Here is a 22,168-nt window from a genome sequence, read left to right on the forward strand (position 1 = left end):
GGCACAGAGCGCGGGGCCGGGCGGCTCCCCGGGGCGTGAGGCGGCGGCGGCGGAGCGGGCCCTGCCCTGCCCTGCCCTGCGTTTCCTGCTCGGCTCCGCTCCCCGCCCCGCCGAGGACGTGGCCACAGAGCCCGGAGGGAGCCGCGTCCTCCTCCTCGCCCCCTCCTCGGGCTGGGCTGGGCTGGGCTGGGCTGCCGTGCCCGGGGCGGGAGCGCGGCCCGGGCCTCCCCGGCAGCCCGGAGCGCTCTCGGAGCATTGGGGTGCTCGGGGCAGCCCCTTGTCCTTCCTCCCGGAGAGCACCCGGCCGGGCATCCGCGGTGACACACGGTCTGCTTGTGCCGAGGGCACTGGGTGGGTTTGCGGCTGTGCCGCTGTTCTTCTGTCTCTTTGGAAAAATGGCATAGGGATGTGGGGGGTTGTTGGTTTGGGTTTTGATGGGGTTTTATTTGTTTTTTAAAATTATTATTATTTTGAAGAAAACATCCTTTCGTTTGTTCTGCACTTTGGAATGTTAAGGCTGTGCTTTCCTGCCGGCTTTGGAGGGCAGTAGGGTAGTATTAAGGGTGTTTATTTTGAACTTAAGGTGTCTTATTTAGCCTTTAAGTGAAAGGATAAGGCAGAACACAGAGAAGAGCTTAACAAATAAGGATGGAAGCCTATCAAAAGCTTACTCAGAATACCTGCTGGCTGTAGGTAAATAGTGCTGAATAGTTATATGAGGCAGTCTAACACTCTAAAAGCACTCCTCTTCCTTTCTTAAAGACATGTGCTTCACTGCCTTGAGTTCCATGGGTCATCCTGCTGCTGAGCTTTTGCTCTTCCTCCACCACAAAGTTACAGTGGTATTCTCACAATAATTAGACTAACTTTAAAGAAAAAACTGGTTGCCGACTTTTCTAGCCTAGGAAGAATGCTAGTTTTGAATATAGAAAGGGCAGGATGAAAATAGAAGGAAAACAAAATCTTTCGTGGTTATCTCTATGCTGTGAAAGTGTCATGTGCCAAAAAGCCTTCTAGAAGGAAGACCTGAGATTGGGGAGCTCTGAGGAACAGATTGTTTCGATAGCAAATGCTGTTTAAAAAAAATCAGGTGACTTTAAGGTCAAACCAGGTCTTAGCTTTAAAAGGACTCAGTATCTTGGACAAATAAGATCTACGTTTGCATGTGTTGACATGAAGCAAGTAGTAAATCTTGTGCTTTGGGCTGCAAACTGATTACCCAAGGAAGGAACTTTTCCCCACAGCATTGCACAACTGGCAGTGTTTTGCTTTCCTGGGGACAGCTCTGTTATCTGCCTGGTGGGAGGGGAGGGAGAGCCAAGGAACCTTTTGTGTTTGACCAGCAGACCGTGTGGCTCACGGGCCTGTAAGGATGGTGGAGCTGGGAAACTGGAGTGCCTTGGCTTCCCTTCTCAGCGCAGCTTGTGTGGGGACAGCCCTGGGCTGTAGGGCTGTAGGGTTACTGCTGCACTGTGGTGCTTGTGTGGGTGCTGAGTCTTCATTCACTGGTGCTGGGACCTCAAGTCAAGGGAGTATCAAGACTGCTTGCAAAGTTGCCTCTTCAGGGCTAGTCTGGCCTTCCCACAGCTCCAGTTGTAGGCACTTTTTTTTCCTCTGTGTGAACCCAAGCAGTCGAGACAGGAGGTGCTGTGTGCCAGCTGGAGCAGCAGCAGTGTGGCCCAAGAGCTCCTGGGCTGTGTGGAGACAGATGGTGCCAGGTCTTGTACAGACTCACTGCATTTGCCCTGGATGAGAATGTGTGCAGGTGTGGTGTAGGATAAATGTGACTCTGGTGTCTCAAAGCTGTCGTAGCTGGGTCCCTGTTACTCAGAGGATCTCCGTGACACACTCTGTTTTTGGAGGTCAGATGTGATGTCAGTTCCCACAGTGGTTCACATATCCAGCCGTAGCTGGATATTGCTGTTGGTCAGGCATGTGTCACCACTGGGAGAACAGGGAAGGGAGACTGCCTGCAGTGGAAGGTGTCTTGATGAAAGCTTTCAAAGAAGGAATAGAAAGTCTGTGTGAAATAAAGAGTTTTCAGACGCAGAAATTTGGATGAGAGACTGTCTGGGCAATGACTTCTGCTTTATCCAGGTGAGGTTATGAAGCTGAACTTGGAAAGACGTCAGATGTGCAAATAATTACAAATAGCACCTGTGGATACAAAAGGACTCAAAGGCATTATATTCTGTCTTGTTTCAGTGCTGATCCTCTGGGGGAACAGGGGTGGTGCTTCAGTTTACCTCTCCTCAGCATTCAGAATGTTTGTGGTGTTGGCATGTCTTCTGAAATGTGTGGAGAGAGATTCATCCTCTCACTGCCCAGTGGGGCTGTTTCCCAAAACCTGTTAGCAAACATCATCCCTTGGCCATGCCAGCACAGCTGGGGCATTGGGGAGTGGTGTGACATGGAGCAGCATGAGGAAACTGTGTGTTTGTGATGGCCTTCCCTCAGTACTGACAGTTCCTGGTTCTCTTGAGGTTGAGGCAGGTGTCACCCATGCCCTACACCCATGCCCTGTAGGGACAGGAAGGTGTGACTTGTCGTGTGCGGTACTGATGAGTTAGGGACTGCTGGAGCTGTAATGTCAGGCTTGAGAATAAACAGGAAAGGATTCCAGCTGTTGGATTTCAGCACTGTCCTCACAGCTCCTTCCCTTCTTCCATCTATGCAAGTCCTCTCTTGGGCATATTCCTTCAACAACATCTTAATGAGGCAGTCAGATCTCAAACCCTTCTTCAGCCATAGCCAAATGCTGCTCTTGTGGCTTCATCACCTGAGTGTGTCCAGCCAGGTAGCAGCAGAAAGCTCTTATTTATGGTCACTCTGCAGTGCACCGTGTGTGTAAATGGTGCACAATGGTCTGTAATGGGAGAATGCTGGAAATTGGTAGATCAGGGGAGTGTTCCTTTGGTCCTGGGCACTAAAGAGGCATCTGCTAGGAGAGAACCAAAAAAGAAGTGCCATGAGGGTACTGGGAGAATGGGAATGACAAGACACCTTAAGCCATAGAAGTTACTGAGGAATGTACAAGTGATGAATGGGTAGTGGTGTGAAACAACTTGGAAAGGCATGGCATGGAGTTGTTCCATCTGGATTTGAGCTGTACTTCATACACGTTTTAATTCAAATTGGTTTTCTCTTCTCCTCCCTTCCCATCTTCTTCTGTTTAAGGGAGAAGAAGAATGACTTAATCACCATCCAGCCCTCGTGGCCAAGGCAGGAGCAGGGCTAGGGCTGCCAGGAACAGAGCATGGCTGTGCCTGGAGGCTTACGGAGGCAGCCTGCCAACAGAGGCCTCGTGTCCCACTGCACCCACCATCATATTGTTGTGTTCCTGCTGACCTTCTTCAGGTAGGCTGAGTGCTCAGAGATTTGTATTTCCACCCTTTCTCCAGAGGAGATTGGGCCAACCTGTGTCTCTGTGTTTCCTGGCAGTTATTCGCTGCTCCATGCCTCCAGAAAAACATTCAGTAATGTCAAAGTCAGCATTTCCAGCCAGTGGACTCCCTCCCCCCGAAACAGCACGGCCCCTGAGCTCCAGCCATATGAGGTAAGGACACCAGGGAGAGGGGAGTGCTAGGAAAGGTGGGCAGCTGCCAGTGGGCTGAGCTTGTGGGGCTGAAGAATTCCCTTTAGGTGTTCCTCACTTCTCAGAATGTGAGTGGAAGTTTCAGGTGTTGGCATTGTAGTTTTATGGATCACCAGGTGATGCTGAAAGCTTCCCTAGTGGAGCCCAGAGAGAAACTTCTCAAGAAGCTGCAGTGTTCCAGTGGAAAGGGGGCCCCAGAAGAGTCTGCAGTGGCATGGAGGAGGGGGAAGGGGGACTCTTCCTCTGAAGGGTTGGAGGCAATAAACCAAAGCAGTTAATGGGCATACAGAGAGTTCTGTGAAATCCTGGCTGTGCTTTCTCTGTGGCAGTGGTGCTGCTGCCACCCTCTTAGAAGGATAGCCAGACTAGGAGAGAAGAGAGCTGTCTGACAGTGCTAGCTGTTATCCTAAATTGATGACATTTTATCTTGCATCTGAAAGGCCTGGTTTCCATGCTGAGCATCCAGTACCCCTTGTCTGTGAAATCCTGGTTTCAGTTAAAGCAGTGCTTGCTTGCAGGAAAGGAAGTTTTAAACTGGTTGGTTCTCACAAATGGGAAGGCAAGAACTACCTCCTGGTTCCTACCATGGAGTTTTTAGGGCTTTTTTTTTTTTGTAATGCTTTATCTTGGTGCTTTTGAGAAATTGAAGAAATCTCACATCAAAATCTTGGTCACAGGCCATGAGATCTATTAGGGTTGGGAGTTCCAAGTCAGCTGCTGGAGCATTGCCTGCATTAGAAATCATTGGTTAATGTTTGACAGAAGGAATAGAAGGATGACAAATGCTGACTTCTTGTGATAAGTGAAAACAGTACATTTGGCTTGTAATGTGTTCAGGATTTTATAGTATGGCCAAAAGGAGTGAGCATCTCAGGGATGTTGAAACGAAACGCAAGGTGTTCATATTTAGTTCCTTAACTAGCATTCAAACAACTAGTATATTTTGGAAGCTGTTTTAATTTTTTGTTTAATATATAGATGGTTTGGTGTTTAGATGGTTTTCTTGATCAGACACATGCATCTCTTACTGGATGTTGAGATGCATGTGTCTGATCAAGAAAAATGGTCAATCTGATCCTTTAGTTATCAATTTATGTTAAACTAAGTGGATGTGTGATTAGTGTTGTCTGTACAGGATGTTCTCCTGGAGAGGTAGAATCAAGCTGAAACTGTGATATTTGAGTTAGGCACATCTGTAGGTTGGGCTTGGGTTGGGTTTGTTTGTTTTCTAATGGAGGCGTGGTGGGAAGGGAAGAAAACTTTGTTCTGATTCACTTCATTAATTCTTCAAATTATCCTCAAAGCTTGCTATTTTTTTTATCTGATGTCACTAATCTTTCTTTGGGGACAAGTGAAACTTTTTCCCTTTTTTTGATCATATTGAAACTAAAGTGAAACTCAGGGTAAGCACAAAACCCAACAACATTAGTGATGACTGGAGTTTGTTGTAAATAGTTTCCAACCAGTCTATTTCTACCCCTTGTTGCTTTTGTGTGCTTTCTTTTCTGTTTGTTTTCTGTCATTTCTTATTTTGGCTGCTGCCACCAATACTTTAAGGGAATTATTCATTTAGTGAAGACAGCAAGAGAAGTACAGAAGAGATGCTGCACGTAAAACAGAATATGCCTTTATTGTATTATTCATTAAAATGCTCATCAGTGTTTCAGAGTAAGAAGCTGTCTAACAGTTGCATGCTTGTTAGAAGTAGGGTTTGTTTTGCCACTCATTTGTCTTGATCCAGGTGAAAGGAGCATTTCTCACTTCTGGTTTACTAGCTTGCATTTTAGAAGTGAAGCAAAGTGTCAGTGGACATTTTCTGCCAGAAGATAATGCCAGAATTGTTCCTGATTTGATAACTAAAGTGTTGGAGAAATGGGAGCTTGCTTGGGCCAGATGCTCTTCTGCTTTGGAGCTGGGGTTTCCATTGAAAAAGAGTAGAATGAGCTATGCCTCTCCCCATTTACCTGTCCAAATTTTCCCTCTGTAGCTCTGGAACAGCAGCCATTTATTTCAAAATGCAGAAGAAGCAACTCTATTCCTGGGAACATTGGACACCATCTTTTTGTTTTCCTATGCTGTGGTGAGTAAAACTAACCCCAAACTGCTCAGCTTTGGTTGACTCTTGTTGGGAAGATCACACCCACAATAAAAAGCTTAGTTCAGAGGCAAAGCTCTTTCAGTTTCTGTTAGTTCTGCCCATGCCTGTCAGCCATGTGAAGATGCTTGTTAACAAACACAAGGGAAATACTATCTCTTCAGAATTTCTTACACCCTGTCACTGGGGAGGACTAGTTCTGTCTCTCCAAGAGTTCCCAGCTGAATTCTTTTAAACAAGAAATGTAATGAGCAGCCACAAGCAGGGTTTCTTTGGTGGCAGGAGAAGTGGTTAGAATCAAACTGTATGTTGATGCAACAGCAGTGTTTGGATTAGTATGGCCTTTCTATGTGGTTTTAATTCTTACAGCTGTAAGGTGCAGATCCTCTGGCTTTATTTAATGCTGTGGTTTGTTCTCAGGGTCTCTTTGTCAGCGGCATAGTTGGGGACCGCCTGAATTTACGCTGGGTTTTGTCTTTTGGCATGTGCTCCTCTGCTCTGGTGGTAAGTTGGAACATAGTAGTGGGATTTAAAAATCTGCCTCAGGGTTTCTGGGTAGGGTTTTGCTGTAGGGGAGAAGAGGCTGTGTTTCTGTGTGAATCTGCTCATGAGCTGTAGCTGTACCTCAGTGGTCTCAAAGCCTGCAGCTCTAACTTCGTGCTGGATGCATGAACTGCACTGTCTAAAGCGTGGGGCATAGATGACTCTCCCCTTCCTGCAATGTCTAGCTCTGGACACTGTGTCAGAAGGAAATTCCTGAGTTTGAGACACTGTCTAGAGACTTAAAGAACAGCTTTTGTTCAAGATTAGTGTATTTGGGCTTTTGGGGACTGTTTTGTAGTATAACTTCATCTCTTAGACCATGTATGTTGTTATCGAGGCTTTTGCTTCCAAACACAATCTTAGCTCTGTTCTTTAAAGGACATCCTAACAATACCAGGCAGTCATTTATTTATTTTATAAAATTGCCAGGAAAGTATGTGTCAAAAAAAAATGTCTGCTTAAAATAAAAGGTGCTTTGTGTTCAATTTCAAGCCACTTCAGATAAGTGTAAATCAGATTTATCTCGTGGTTTTCTGGTTATTAAAGCAGTGGTAAAATGTGTGGAGTGTTTGTTTTACCAGTGGCTACAAACTCCACTGTGGCCTGTTGGGCTCTGCAGACATATGACTGAAGTGTGCATCAAGCACCCTGTGCGACAATGTGTGTTTATTTTGGGTTAGAGCACTTGGTAATTTGAGAGCTGGCTGTAGTATTTGTGTTAAATTTGGTGAAGATACATGACCCGTGAGTGCTCTGTGTTTGCAGAGAGCCTCAGGGATTAGCATGTCAGTACAAGAGCAGATCAAGAGACTACTGTATTTTTGGTGTTGGCATTGAAACTATTTGTGTCTTCCTTCTATTCTCCTGTTGTAACTGTGCTGTTTGGGGAGGCAAAAGTCTTTTGGAGAGGAAGTGCCATGACAGCACGTTTGTCTGGAGTCAGAGCTGTGCTGGCTCAGCAGAGGGTGCTGTGAGCCCTGTGCTGTGTCTCAAATTACACCAGCCTGGCCTCTGCCCTGGCCCCTGCACAGCTCCCTGAAAGCTTGTTCCTTTTTTTAGGACCCCACTCCTGCTCCTCTTTCAGCAGTAGCCTCAGGGTGTCTTCTCTGTTTCCCCCCTGCTCTCCTCTAGGTGTTCTCATTTGGCACACTCACAGAATGGTTGCATTTCTACAACAAGTGGTTCTACTGCTGTCTCTGGGTTGTGAATGGCTTGCTGCAGTCCACTGGCTGGCCCTGTGTGGTTGCTGTCATGGGAAATTGGTTTGGAAAAGCCGGGTAAGTTGAGTTTTCTTCAGTGACTCACTTATCTGACATGCTGAGTAACAGATTGAGCTGAAATGCTCCAACCAGAAAGGCCAACTGTTAGATCATAATTAAAATTAGGTAGGATGAAATATGCCTTACTTGTTACATTCTCTTTCACTTTCTTGTGGAGCCACAGAACAGCCTGGTGTGAACACAGCTGTGTGTTAAAAGCATAGGTCCAAACTTCAAAAATCCCATAGTGCAGAGTGACTGAACTTTAATTTTCCTACCACTGAAAAACCTGTTTCTATCTGCTTAAAGAGGCTAATGACAACTGAGTCATGCTAGACTCTACTCTCACTTTGGGGTATTGCAGATGAGCTCTAGTCATAGTTTGTAACCTTGTTTCCAGCTCACTCTCCTTTAACACAGATGTTTCAGGGTTTCTGGCTTATCTATTTGGCACCTCCAAGCTGTTATGTGTTTTAAGTGAACTTTGAGCTCCTCTGAAGTGGAAGGGAAAATGGTGTAACTTTATTCAGAAGTTAAAGTTCACTTGAATGTTTTGTTTTTGTCTTGTTCTTAATGTCATCTGTCCTTGCATTGTCTGCTTCAAATCTTCTTTCCCTTCTGCAGGAGAGGTTTTGTCTTTGGACTCTGGAGTGCCTGTGCATCTGTGGGAAATATCCTTGGAGCATTCCTTGCCTCCTGTGTTCTCAAGTATGGCTATGAGGTTGGTATTGCTGCCTGGCTTCTAGCTACACCTGCATGTCTGAATGGGGCAGGGCACTGTTTTTTTATCCTGTCTTTGAGAGGTAACAGCCTCATGTATCCAACTTCATCTTCCTGAATTCTGTGGAGGCAGAATAGAAAGGCTTTTCCTTTCCCGACTCTTCCAAGCTGGGAGAAATGAGCCCAAGACTCCTCTGTAAAAGGGACTGATGTTATTAAGGAACTCTAGTGTCACATTCTACCTTCTTCTGATTTGGGTGGGTTCAAGTGCTCTTCAGAGTCGCCCATCACAGGTTCTGAGTTGACTGGAGTCCCTGGAGCTGGAATGGCATGGAGGCATAGCTGCTGTGACTGGGAAGAGGCCAGGCTGTCGTGTGGCAGTGGACAGCTGAGCATAGGGAATGGGAGTGACCCAGCACATCTCATAGCATGGGGCCTCTGAGGAGGCTGGCAGAGCTGAGCTGGTCACTCTGGACATGAGAAGGCTTAGAGCACCAAGAGCAGCCTTTCAAAGCCTGGGAGAAGTTTGCTGAGAAATCAGAGCCAGACTCTTTCCAGGACTGCACTTTGAGAGAGCAAAAAAGCAGTGAGTGTAAAGTGAAGCAGGGATGGTTCGATTTGGATGTTTGGAAAACCATTTTCCTATGATGTATGTTGGGCACTGGAACAATGGGACAGACCCTGGAGGATCTGCCTTTGGAGGATTTCAAGAATCTGATTGATCAAGGCTCTGAGCAACCTTGTCTGAATTTGGTGCTTGACTCTTCTTTGAGCAGTCCCTTCCAATAGAGCTGGATCTCTGGTTGTGTTGGCTCAGCTCCTTTCTCATTTGCTGTCAGTACAGATAAGCCTAGATGGGACCCAGTCTGTTCAGGGGATGCAGAGATCACTTGTTTCCAGGTGTCATGGATGCAATCTGGCTTGTTGTAGCTGTGTTTGCTCTCTCATGAGGTTGGAATGTGAAGAAACCCTCATTAGAGAGGGAGGTGTTTGTGACTGAAAGTGCTTTAAAAAAGAATGTTTTATTTATTTCTGCTCAGTATGCTTTCCTGGTGACGGCCTCCGTGCAGTTTGCTGGAGGAGTCATTGTGTTCTTCGGGCTCCTGACGTCGCCGAAGGAAGTGGGTGAGTGGAAGAGCTGTGCTATTTCAGTCCCTTCAGGAGAGCAGATCTGCAGCTTCCCATGGAGTACTGCTCATTCTGACAGCATTTATCCTCAGGGCTCTTAGCAAATGGTGCTGCACCTTAGTGCATTCAATGGAGCAAATGCTTTACTTGCCAAGATCACACTAAATGTTGCCATGTGTCACATGAATAGGGTCTGGATGTTTTTTAAAGCAAAGTAAAACAGCCTGGCTCTAACATCTCCACTAGCATATGCCTAATTATCCTAATTATCAGTTTTTCTTCACCTGAAACATCAGTGTTTGTTAAAGAAACAGCAGGCAAACTGATAACTGGCTATTGTAAGAGAAAACTATGGCAAGCCTTAAGTGTGCAATAGGAAGGGAAAGTAACTTTGGTCTGCAGGTCTCCCACAGCCAGATAAATAACTTTTGGGTTGGATGTGTTTCTTCTCTGAGGAGGTGGTAGGCAAGTCAGAGTGCAACAGGGAAACAAAAGAACTTTGGGGCTTTGACAGGGCTGTGGAGGAGGTTTCCCAGGTACCTGCAAAGGCTGTAAAGTTGGGAGCTCTAAAGCTGCCATAAAGTGTGCTCGTAAGAGTGCTCTGCATCCCAGGAAGCACAATGCAGTTCCCAGGCCTTCCGTTCCAGCAGAGGCATTAACAGCAGCAGGTGTCTGAGGCCCTGCTGCTGCTCTCAGCCTCCACGCTCGAGGGAGGTGGCACCCAGGGCCAGGCTGAGGATCCCAAGCCCTCAATAAGGGGGGGAAGTGCACTAATTTGTTGTGTCTTCCAACTAATGGCCAGACACTCAGAGCAGACAAAGCGACGCCAGGATCACACAGTACTTTCAAGAGCCCTAGAAGACAAAGGGTAGAAACTGGCGGCACTGCAGAACACCATCTAGAAGAGTTTCTAAGCCAAAGGAGGATGGAGGTATGGGAGAGCAAGGGAACTGCTGGAAGCTAGAATTGCTTAAAAGAAGTGAGCATAGCTTTAGAATGGGGAGAGGGTGAACAGGCTGTGGTCTGTTTTTCCTGTCACTTATTCCTTGTAAAACTTAGGCCTCCCTGAGCTTGGAGCAGATGAAGATGAAGCCAGTGTGGAAGAAGATGCCAACAGACCCCTAATGGGCAATGATGATGTAGATGATGATGACCAGAATTACTCCATTCAAGCAACTGACAATGACAACCAGCCCAAGGCCATTGGCTTCTTCCAGGCTTGTTGCCTTCCTGGTGTAGTACTGGTGAGGATGCAGATTCTTAAGTAAGAGCTGACTTAACTGTTGAACAAAAAGCTGTCTTTTTGTGTTGTCAGGATTTGTGCACATCATTGTTAATATGCTGACCATACGTTGTAGTAGTTGGCATCTGATGTCTCATGCTGTTAAAATGTTGGGGTTGGGCCTGCTATCCTTGTGTACATGGATGATGCTGTCTGGATGTGTGCTGTGTGTTGCTCTTCCCATCCTGCTTCATGGAGTGCATGTAATGGGCCAGTGAAGTGCAGCAGAGATCCTGCCCTTCCTGCTGTGAATTTGCAAGGGAGGCCATGGCCAAAGGTGGCTATAGGATGCTTCCTTGGTGAGTCTACCCTGAGGAGTGGGATTCTCACTCCTAACTGAGCATCATGCAGAGCTCTGTGGCACTGATTCTGAGATTTGGAGTTTTTCAGTTATCTTAAAGCAGAAAGCTGGCCTGAAAAGCCTGAATCAGCATGATGTAACATCTGGCAAAGTGTGCAGGGTGTTTTATGAGCAACAGGAAACAAGGCCTGATGATGCAGTTTCCACATATCCTTGTCCTGTCCCTTGAAAACTTGTGCTTCTGTATCAGCAGTGTTGCCCAATTCATGTTCAGCTGAAAAGTTAACATTTAAAAACAGGGTTAACCTTCTGCAGCAGGACATACATTCTGTGTGCCCCCTGAATACTAGAACCAGTACAAGAAAGGGGGCACAGTGGCTGCTCAGCAGAGCAGTGGGAACTGCCTGGATTTGCCATGGAGCAGAACTACTGAATGGGCAGTGTTGTCAGGTACCCTTATTGAGCAAAGCAGTTTGCTGCTGTGATTAAGGCAACAGAAAATCTGGAAGGGATGGGGGCATTGTCAGTGTGCTGAGTGCAGGACAACCACAGTCCTGTTGTTAAGGCTGCAGTTGAGGGATGGCAAAAGAAAGCAAACCCATCTTGAGTTCTTTCCTACTCTGGATAAATGCCTCACACAAAATGTTAGTGATGGTGTCTGCCTCAGTTGATCTGTGACTTTTTTCACTGGCCTGAACAAAAGGAGATGGCAGCAGCTGAGGTTGCTTGCCTTGAACTTTAGGTTTTGGGGACACATTCCAGGCTCTAATCCAGCAACCTGAGCACCTCTGAGTTGGAGTTTATCTGATGTCAACTGAGTGCCCATCCAAACAGGGGTACCATGTCAGATTGGTGAGAGACCAAATACTGAGAGAGTCTCCAAAGCCTTGTCAAGATTCTACAAAGAATTCATTTGACATATTTTTTCTGTAGCTCCTCTCATCTCCTGCTGAGTGATACAGTGGAAGAGTTTTAGTACAGACAGCTTTCCCCTGAGCCTCTAGGAATTCAATGTTTAATCACTCAGACAATCTGGTAGACAGTTTCTTAGTGAGTTGTAATAAATATCACTTTGTACAGTGTACTTTTCACACCCAGAAGCAGGAGAACCCTACCAAACATCCCCATGTCTTCCATGTATGGTGGAAATTAGTTTGTGTCCTGTAAGAGTGAAAAAGCATTAATAATACAGCTTAGAAGTCTGTATCTATTAAAATAATATAAATTCAGAAGAGATGATTTTGTAGAATTTAATATATATAAAAGATCTGCTTTTTGAAATTCAGAGTCAAGTGTCCATATGCACAGAGCCTCAAAGGCTGTGCTTTAACATCTTCATCCTTGTTTGCCTTTTCCAATGAATTCCTTGAACTGCTGTCTTTACTGAAGTAGGGTGACCTGTCCCTCTGCATGCTGGGCCAGCAGCCCCTGAGAACTAATCTTTGCCACACACATGAAGGCTCTGTAGGAGGAGATCTGCTAGCTAAGGACAAACTGAGCCCAGCAACCAAAAGAAATTGTCTCAGCTGTTGGGTGTGGAAGCCTGTGCTCAGCTTTGGCCAAACCTTTCATCCCATGTCCTGGAATACCTGCCTGGGGATTATGAGTGAAGCTTTCTCTTCTGGTGCTGTAAGCAGATGAGCCTTCTGAGCAGCACAAGCTAGCACAGAGGAACCACTTCACATAACTTTTCTCAGCATGATGAACAGATGACTAAATCTCAAGCTTGTTTTGTGTCACGTGGCTGGCTCCCTTCTCTTCAGAAAGTGAATTAGATTTTCTTCATTTTTTTGAAGCCTAGTGTCATTTCCTCTCAAGATTACACTGAAAGTGCATTAACCCATTGCATTCAGTGATAAAAAAATAACCTTTTTGACAATGATTTTTGTATTCCTGGGTTCCCTTTGATGTTCAGCATTAAACTTTCATGATGCTGCCTTCTTACATGAAATTCAGAAGTGCTTTCCTCTGAAAGCTTTAGCTGGATCCAGAGCTTTATGGAAATAAGCAGAAATGCTGCTTGCATTTCTCAAGTGCTAACTGCTCGCTGGCCCTCTTTGTTCCAGTACTCCTTGGCCTATGCCTGCTTGAAGCTGGTGAATTACTCATTCTTCTTCTGGCTGCCCTTCTACCTCAGCAGCAACTTTGGATGGAAAGAAGCAGAAGCTGACCAGCTCTCAATCTGGTATGATGTGGGAGGAATCATAGGTGAGTGAGCAGGGGAGTGACACCTTCTTGAAGCTGCCTCCCCGGTGTCTGAGAATGAGAGACAGTGAATGCAGCCAGAGCAGTTGTGTTCAGTGGGATCTAGCTGGTCACTTAATGTGGGAAAAGTCTAAGTTTATTTGTGGCTGCTTGGCTTATGTTTTTTTCCTTAAACACAAAGTATATGACCCCCTCAAGAGTTAACATATTAGAGTTAACATATAAGAAAAGTTCTATGTACCAAATGGGGCCCCTGCTTGCTACTTCCTTTCTGACAGGTACCCTTGGGGACAATTTAGATCTGGACTTGGTGGGTTCTGTACTGTCCTGTCTGTCCTGTGTTTCTAAGGACAGACTCTTTGCAGATCTCAGGAGAGCAGGCACCAGCTGTGTTACATTCAGAAATTAAACCTAATTGCTTTTATTTCTGCTGGCTGCAAAACCTGACCTGGTTCCTCCAGAATGAAGAGTACGTTCTGTATATGTGTTTAGACTTCCACTCTCCTGTCCTCCGGTTCTAGTTTTATTCCCTTGTCCAGTTAGCTTTACTAGACATCTTGTTTGGGTCCATTCAGGGTCTGGTTTTGCCTCTGTGGCATTTTCTGCACTAGGCTTTCTCAGCATTCTGACTTTTACCAGCAGAGCAATTCCTGCAGAGGTACCAATGGTACATAAAGTGATTTTTATTGGCCTTTGGCATTTGTTGCATTCAGTTGCACCTGCCCTAAGTAGGTGAGACAGCAGAGAATGTGAGGCCCCTGTGTGATAATGTTTTCCCTGTGAGAAAGAGCTGCCTTTTCTTGCACTTTCAGATAAAGGAGCCAGCCACAGCGTTCAGCTTGCTTAATCCAAGGTCGTGGTGGTCCTAGAGCTGTGGTGATTCTGTAGGGGAAGAGGAAGGAAAGTAGGAGCATTGGCTAGTGGCATGCCAGAAAATAAAAGAAGCAATAAACTCCCAGTAAATCAGTATGAGTAGTTTTCTCTGCTTTATCTGAGACTTAAATTTATTGTTGTCTCTGTGTCCAGGGCAGTAAGGGCAGGAGGCTTAGCTCAGGATTTTAGAGGGAATGTGTATTGATGAGGAGGCCACTGCACTCAGTGAAACGAGCTTTGTTCAAGGTGTCAGCATCCTGAGCCTGACAGTGAAACTTCTTTTTTACCAGGTGGGACCATCCAGGGCTTGATTTCGGATGTGCTGCAGAAGAGAGCCCCCGTGCTGGCAGTGAGCCTGCTCTTTGCTGTGGGCTCTCTCTTTGGATACAGCCGTGAGTACTCGTGTGCTGCACAGGGATGAGAGGCTCCTTCAGTACCTCCTGGAGAGAACCAGAGCACAGCCTGTTCTCATTAGGTTTTCTGGTCTTCAGACTGCTTCTGGACCAGAATGGGGCCTTTTGGTCTATTTTGCTCAAGTGTGGCACTGCACAGAAAGAAATCTTTCTCTGGTTAATTGGGTGGAAATGAATTCTCTGAGTGGCTGGATTTCCCTGTAGTGGTGAGTTATGGTACTGATCCTTCTGGTACTGATCCTTTTCCAGTGTCAATGAGATTTTTGGCATTGTCATTGTGTCAACACCATAGTTGGCAGAGCAAGAAGTCTCAGGTGCATCCCTATACTATGAGGAAAGAGAATGTGTGGACAGATGTGTGGTGCAGTATATATTCACTACTCAGAGACTGGAGAAGCTCTTAGACTTCACTACTTCTGAAAGTGGTGAAATTGGAGAGTTTCTGCCTCTTTTATGATAGATATAGTTTTTGGTGTCCAGTTTTTGAAAGGAATCTTGGGAAAACAGTGTAAGGAGATGGGAATATGTAATTTCTGTGGAACATCTATGAAGCACTTCTAGGGGTGACAGGTTTGTGTTTTCAGACAATGTCCTGTGGTACAGAGTCATTTAACTCACTGGGATGTCATTTCACTTCTCTGTGTGTTCCTCCAAAATGGGATGGTGGTCCAGACAGACTTTTATAGAGCACTTTGAGATCTGTGGGCAGAAATTTCTGCCGGATCTGGAAATGAACGGTGGCTTTTGGAATTATGCAGGCTTACTCAGATGGTCTTGAAGTAAGGTCAATAAGTTATTATCATTGAATAGCAAGGATTGGGTTTGGTGGAGTTTTTGTAGGCTCTTGTGTTAACTCATTGCTTTAAAAAGTGAATTGGAAATAAACATGAAATTATTGCTGATGAAGTTTGAAGTTTGTGACTAGGTAGCAGAACAGCCAGAGCCCCAGATGTCTTGTATTTAGCTGAAAATGTGCTGCTGTCTGGGCAGATACAGAAGCCTCAGGTGATCCAAGGTTCCTGCAGTGTGATAATTCAGCTTCCATCAGCCAAGCCAGGAAATCTTATTGTGCCCATAAGAGGGATAATGGCCTGAGAATATATGAAGAGGGTGCATCTTGCCTGGTGCAGTAACTCACCATGTGTGGGCCCTGAGGGGAAGGGAGTGAGGAATTCAGGTGATGCCTGGAGGTGAGATACCAGGGAAAACTGTCTGAAAGCACTGAGGGGCTGTAGTGGAAAACTAGCAGCATGTGCACATGCTGCTGGAAAGGCAAGGGGAAGCTGTAGGTGTTCAGACATGGCTTTGTAAGGAGGAATTTGTGTTTTGGAAAATGTAGGAAGAATGAAAGAGCTGATTCAAGTGCTGAATACTTTGTGATGAGAGTTTGAGCTGAGTCTGACTTCTCCAGAGAGATAAATGAAGGATTCTCTTACTATTCAAGTTTTATTTACACTCACCTGGTCTTTCTCTTGCAGGTTCCCCAAACAGCAAACCCATCAATGCTGTGATCATGGCAATTACAGGTAACTCCTCTAAATCCACTGCTATGCTGGTATAAATGTAAATTCATTGCAGAACAATCAGTAACACCAGCCAGGTGGTGGTAAGATGTTTGTGTGTGCTGCCATCTCTGCTGGTTTTGCAGAAAGAGTGAAAATTGGGCCCCAGTTTCTGTTACTTTTGGAAAACAGCTGTAGGAAAACTGCCTTACAGAGGGAGGTATAGAATATAGACTGTGTAGAATCATGGCCTGGAACTGAGGGGATCTGTCTTGGCTCAATGTGATGGAGGTGGATTTATGCCAAAATACCTAGCAATGATCTGGTATCTGAGGAAGTGGGGATATGGCAGAGTCATGAGCTGCAGCTCAAACTTGAGGGTGTTTGTCAGAATCCAAAATACCCTGTGTGCTGGGAGAGGTCACAAGCTTTTTGTGCTGCCACACATACTGTGCTGTGTTATGGAATTAGGCCTGCATGAATAGAGCCTTTCTTTCCAAACACTCTTATTTCAGAACTCTCTGTCCTGTTGTTGTGGGTATTTTTTTTTTGCCTTCCATCTCTTCCATGAACCCCTGGAGACTGAGGCTGTAGCATGGGTGTCCATGCTAATTAATTAAATGTTCTTCTTAGCTATTTCTGTGTGACTACTCCAGATATTCAGGGTGTTCCATGACTGTGTGTTTCAGGTACCCCTTTACCTGCAGTTTGTCTCTGAGCACTGTCCCTGGACTTAATTCTTGTCCTGAGCTTTCATGGTAGAAAATCTGTGTTTTGAAGATGTTTTGTTGAGAATCTTGGTGAGTATTGTTTTGCACCAAGGCTGTTTTCTTGTCACTTTCAGGATTTTTCATCGGAGGCCCTTCTAACATGATCAGTTCTGCAATTTCTGCTGACCTGGGGCGTCAGGATCTGGTGAAAGGCAGCAGTGAGGCTCTGGCAACAGTCACAGGAATTGTGGATGGAACAGGCAGTATTGGTGCTGCCGTGGGCCAGGTGAGGCTGCCAAGGAGAAGAGAGGTCTGGGGAAGGAGGAAAAGTATCTGTTGTGGTTATAGATGTTAGTGCATTCCTCAATCTGAATTTGTGCTGGGGGAGAAAGAGAGGGTTGGGGTTTTTAAAAAATAATTACTTTAGAATCAAACAAGGGAACATGTCTGTTTTAACAAAGTTTCCAGTGGAAACAATGTAATTAAGAACTAAACTAAGTATTCACAGTGCTAATGTTTAGGCACTTTGTAATTCAAGTGAATTTTACAGACTTTCATATCCTGAACTTCAAAAAGCTTTGCAAAGTGTGAAAAAAAGTATTTTGAAGTTTGGGGGTTTTTTTGTTTTGTTTTGAGGTGATAGGCAAACCTTCTCTTACAGAAAAGTGTATCTCTGTAACTGAGTAAAATTGGAATACATATTATGAATGTTACAGTGTATATGAAGTGATTTAAAATTTGCTCTTATTTGTGCTTTCTCTTTTTATCTGTGGATGTCTTTTACACCTCGTTAACCCAGCTCCACTTGCTCCAGTAGTCCTTACAGTCTGAGAAGTGGAGTGTTGCAGAGGAGGAAGTGACAGTGTGCCCACTGGGGATGTTTTCTTCTCAAATACAAGTGTTAGCTACGTGAAAGAACACAGTGATGCTTTGGGGAGGATTTAGTAGAGAGATTGGAGCCAGTGTTTCTCCAGGCATCCTCCAGTGGTGGTAAAATACCAAGGATGCAGACGAGGCTTGTGAGTTTCTTTTCTAGAAAGAGCTTTGGGTTTGTGCTTGCCATTGACTGCCTGATAAATACATTCAGTCACTGTTTTGTAGAATAGATGCTGCTTATCTCTGAACATGGAAAATTACAAGTGCTTTGAGGACAAATATCAGTACACTGTTACACTCAGTGACCTTCTGGCATCATCTCAGTGTTTTTGTCTTCCCACACACATACCATCCAAACTCACATCATCATAAAAAATGGGTCTTTGCTTCTGAAAGATTCCACCTGCCTCCCCTTCCAACACTGCATTTATTCCAGCAGAGACAAGCACGACGTCATTCCGGGGGTGTGTGAGTGACAGTAAATGCACAATGAGCATGTTGGAAATTCACATCCTGTTCTGATATACCCAGTGGTGAAGAAGGAGGCCCCTGTGCAATATCTGAGTATAAATCTGCTAATAAGAGATACATTTTCTTGTCTGGCCCGGGCTGCCCAGTTGAGCCAGGATGCAACTCAGAACAGAGTGTAGTCTCAAGTGTCTTGGCTAGATGAAGGGTTAAGCAGTTACTGGTGGCACAGCTCTTGAAAATGTCCTGTGTAATTTATAACCCATTCTAGAGCTTTTAGTTCTTCTGAGAGTACTTAGATCCACTTATGTCCCAGTGTTCCGTGCAAAAACCTCGTATTCAGCAGAGTCAATTTGTCACCCTTTGAAACTGTAGTTCAGTTCTGTCTTTGTGCTGTTCTGAGTTACTGTAAAGCTTCGGGGTGGTGTCTCTGCTTTGCTGAAACTGTGGGTTTTGTACAGAAAAAGGCTGTTGTCCTGAGTCATCCCTTCTGACAGGAAAAGATCAGTTGGAAGATTTTGTGATTAGCTCTGTGTGGAGTGCCAACAGCCCACAAAGTCTAGAAAATGAAAGTATGATGCCTGAAAGTCATGTTTATCTTCCCAGTTTGAATAATATTTTTTTTTCCTTTCTGTTTAGTATCTAGTGTCTTTGATCCAGGAGAACCTGGGATGGATGTGGGTTTTCTATTTCTTCATTCTAATGGTAAGAAATCACCTTTTTAGAAAATTCTTTGTCAAAGCTCAATTTGCCATAGGATGTTTTTGTGGGAACATGAGAACTGTGACTTCTGATACTGTTCTCAAAGTGGCCAGTGGTGTGGCTTTGCCTCAGGTTGTCTAAGTCAAATGAATTCATTTTGCATCTTTTAAAGTCATGTTACCCAACAGGAACTGAGATTCTAGCAGAGACACAAAAGTACTTGCCCAAAAATACCTGTATGCATTTCCTAAATCAAATACCACCTGACTTCCAAGGCGGGATTTCTCCCTCCTGCATCTCCATGGTACATAGTTCCTAATATTTTCAGAGAGCTGAAGTTAAGCTGCTTGTTTGTTAGGTTTTGAAGATTAGTGGAAAGAGTGGTGAGGGTATTGAAACAAAACTGAAAATGCCTTGGCCCTGTTTTGCTGCTGGGGCAGAGAGCTGTTGAGGCCCTGATGTCCTCAGCATCACCACAGTGGTGAACACTGCACAATTTACTTGGTCTTCTCTGCTGGAAGTGCCAGGAGATGTCTCTGCCTCTGTGCTGGCAAGGGAGAAGGGCACTTTGGTAACCAGCAGAGGTGGTGAGGAGCAAGGTCCCTGAGGAGCTGGAGAGCTCATCCTTATGAAAAGGTGATCATGCCAGCTGAAATTGTATGAGCTTTCCTGCAAGCTCAGCCCTTCCTCTGCTGTGCCACTCTGTCACTGCTTCTCTAAGCCTGTGTCTTCCTGGGATGGCCTTGGATGCACATTGAGCAAGGGGGACTGCAGCTCTGGTTGCTCTAATTGTCCTGGATTTGCTTCTTTCCACAGACGAGTTCCACAATCCTGTTCATTTCACCCCTGATAGTGAGGGAGATCAGGCTGCTGCTGCATGAGCGGCGCCTGCGAACACTGGCAGAGTGACTTCTGCTCCCTCTGCCTGGACTGCTGTGTGCAACTGACAGCTGGGACACTCAGCAGAACTCTGGGAGACTTGTTTGTTACATCCTCCAGGTTTGGACTGATTCAAAACGACTCCACAAGACTTGATTGACTTGCCTGTGGTGAGCTCAGTCATGAAGCACCAAATACCTGAGACCACCTGTGTCACGGAGCTGCTGACCTAAGCCAGACAATCCAAGGGACTGATGGATTGTCCCAGCCTCCCAGACCCTTCCAGCAGTCACACCAGGGTCTTCTGTTGGGTGTCTCATTCCTATACCTTTTCTTATTTATTTCTGGATTGCTGACCAAAGTCAGCTCTTTCAAACTGACAGTTTTTGGGAGGCTGTCTTGCAATGAATCTTGATGCTCTTTTGTGCTGGTGAAATCATACAGTGCAGTTCATGGATAGTCCTAAATTTCAGATCACCTTAGCTTTTAGAAAGGGCAAAAACAATTATTTGGGATTTATGCTGTCCAGTTGTTTAAAAACTGCTGTTGCTAAATCTCTGCACAGATGGACCTCTGTTATCCCCCATCTATTAACTGTTACATGTTCCAGTAGAGTCACATGAAGAAGTTACCTCTGTATTTGTTTTTAACATTTTTAATAATGTTACTAATCTCTGAGAAATGAGATTTCATTTTTTAAACTGTTGAAGCAAACAAATAGTGTGCAATACTTTATGTAATCTCTGAAATAAGCCTTAATAGGTCCTTTGTGTCTAAAGGATCCTTGAATGGCTTCAGGGATCAGTAATGGGACACAAACACTTTCACTACTTTGTTTATTGAACCTGACCAATACTGACCAAAATGGGTGTGAGGTGACCTTCTGAAGGAAACTGGTGTCACTGACTTCATACTCCTTGGGCAATTGCCTATCTCTAGCAAAGCAGGATCAGAATGGAATTAAAGGAATTTAAGGGAACCTGGCAGCTCTCAGAGAGGGACTGAAGTGTACTCGTGGAGTAGCATTAATGAGCAACTGCTGCTGTTTCCCCTCATGCTCCTGTGGCTATGGCTGCATAGGGGACCTCAAGCTCCAGGGTTTGGAAGCTTAAGTTGTACCTTGAAGGGAAAGAGAGATGCAAGTCTGCCTGCAAGCACTAAAAACAAGTGGCTGTGCTTGCTGTGGTGGTGTTTGAGTGCTTTGCAGTACTCTGGTAAGTGGGGTGACCAACTGACAGCTCTAACATTTATTGCTGATCTTAATGGGATCACTGAGTAACTTCTCAAAAAAATGCTTTCTGGTTATGCTTTGAGATGTTTCATTGTAATTGGTCTGTGTTAACCTGCAGAACTTGTGAGCAACACTCTGTCTAACTAGTCAGTGCCTAGATGGAGGTGGGGAGCAGCAAAAGTTGGAGCTGAGAATTTCAAACTTTTTAATGGGAACAGTTGCCTTTTCAAAATGTGCATTGATTTTATTTTTTATTTTTTAATTGATGAATGTCAATTTTTAGTCATGTGTTGATGAACATCATTAGTGCCTTACTGTTTTACAGTTTTGAACGGTTGCTTGGTGGTTGCTGCTTCTGTAGTTATGTCTCCATGCACAGCTTTGCTTAATGTGGAACTCAGTTGCCCCATTTTTTTTTTTTGAGTCTTTTTCTCTGGGTGGAGGTGATTGTTGCATTTTTTTGTTGACCCTCAAAGTATTTCAGTGCTTGGGAAAATGATGCCATTAAGCTGATACGGGGCCTGAGTCCTGTTCTTGACTCTTCTCATTCCCATTCCAACTTTTGCCTGTATAATTAGAGCAGGAGACTGAGAATCTATCATCCTGTTCTGAGAATTATGCCCTGGGGTTAGTGTTCACATCCCAAGCTACTCATTAGTCCCTGTACAAATAGAATGAAAACTCCCTGAAATTTAGTTCTAAAATGGATTGTGGCACCGTTGCCTGAGCCACAGCATCTGAGAATCTCTGGTTTCAAATTCCAACCTGGATGAACTTTTTGGCTGCCTCTCTGGGCAGCAGATAAGCTTCTGATGAAAGGTGGGGTGGGAAAGGGACGTTGCTGGGGTCGAGGGGGAGGAGAAGGCCGGCCCCTGTAACAAATGGCTTCCTGTAAACAGCTCTGTCCCCTCTTGAGAAGTGTCAGCAGTGATGGAGCGCCAAGCCCGGGCCTCCCAGCCGCTGCATCCGAGCACGTGGTGCTTTGGGACCACCCCCAGTGAGCGAGGTGTGCCCAGGGCCTGGGGATTGCTGCTGTGCTTGTCCTGGGTTTGCAGTTCTGTGTGTTTCTCCAGGGTGCTCTGAGGGAGAAAGGTTTTCGATCTGGTCATGGCTGAACTGACCTCACATAAATAAACATTCTTTGACTTGATCTGGGCTTGTTCTTCCGTGTGCTTTATTCCACTCTCCCTGGTGTGGTTCTGCTGAGCATCCTCCTCTTCCTCCCTTCCTCCTCCTCACTGGTCTGGCTCTAGCAGCTGCTTTTCACTCAGCTGCTGTGAAGACCTGAGCCCTGACTAATGCTGAAACCAAACCCTCATCCCAGCCTAAAAGGGGACCATGTTCCAGGGCTGCAGTTTGGCCCTCTTCCTGATCAGGCTCACAGGA

The 22,168-nt window shown here is 45.3% G+C and overlaps 1 protein-coding gene across 1 annotated transcript; it reads left to right on the top strand.

Moving 5' to 3' along the window:
- The first annotated feature begins 38 nt into the window (after window positions 1-38).
- SLC37A3 (solute carrier family 37 member 3) lies at window positions 39-21,932 on the top strand. The gene is made up of 15 exons (XM_054631475.2): window positions 39-351; window positions 3,178-3,357; window positions 3,442-3,556; window positions 5,583-5,675; window positions 6,111-6,194; window positions 7,365-7,510; window positions 8,117-8,213; window positions 9,253-9,337; window positions 10,400-10,584; window positions 12,990-13,131; window positions 14,292-14,393; window positions 15,893-15,940; window positions 16,761-16,912; window positions 18,610-18,675; window positions 19,489-21,932. Exons 2-15 carry the CDS (start codon window positions 3,257-3,259, stop codon window positions 19,579-19,581), a joined length of 1,509 nt encoding a protein of 502 aa, XP_054487450.1. The 5' UTR covers window positions 39-351; window positions 3,178-3,256; the 3' UTR covers window positions 19,582-21,932.
- The last annotated feature ends 236 nt before the right edge of the window (window positions 21,933-22,168 follow it).

This window comes from Agelaius phoeniceus, chromosome 5 (genome assembly GCF_051311805.1).
Source record: "Agelaius phoeniceus isolate bAgePho1 chromosome 5, bAgePho1.hap1, whole genome shotgun sequence".
Classification (NCBI taxonomy): domain Eukaryota; kingdom Metazoa; phylum Chordata; class Aves; order Passeriformes; family Icteridae; genus Agelaius; species Agelaius phoeniceus.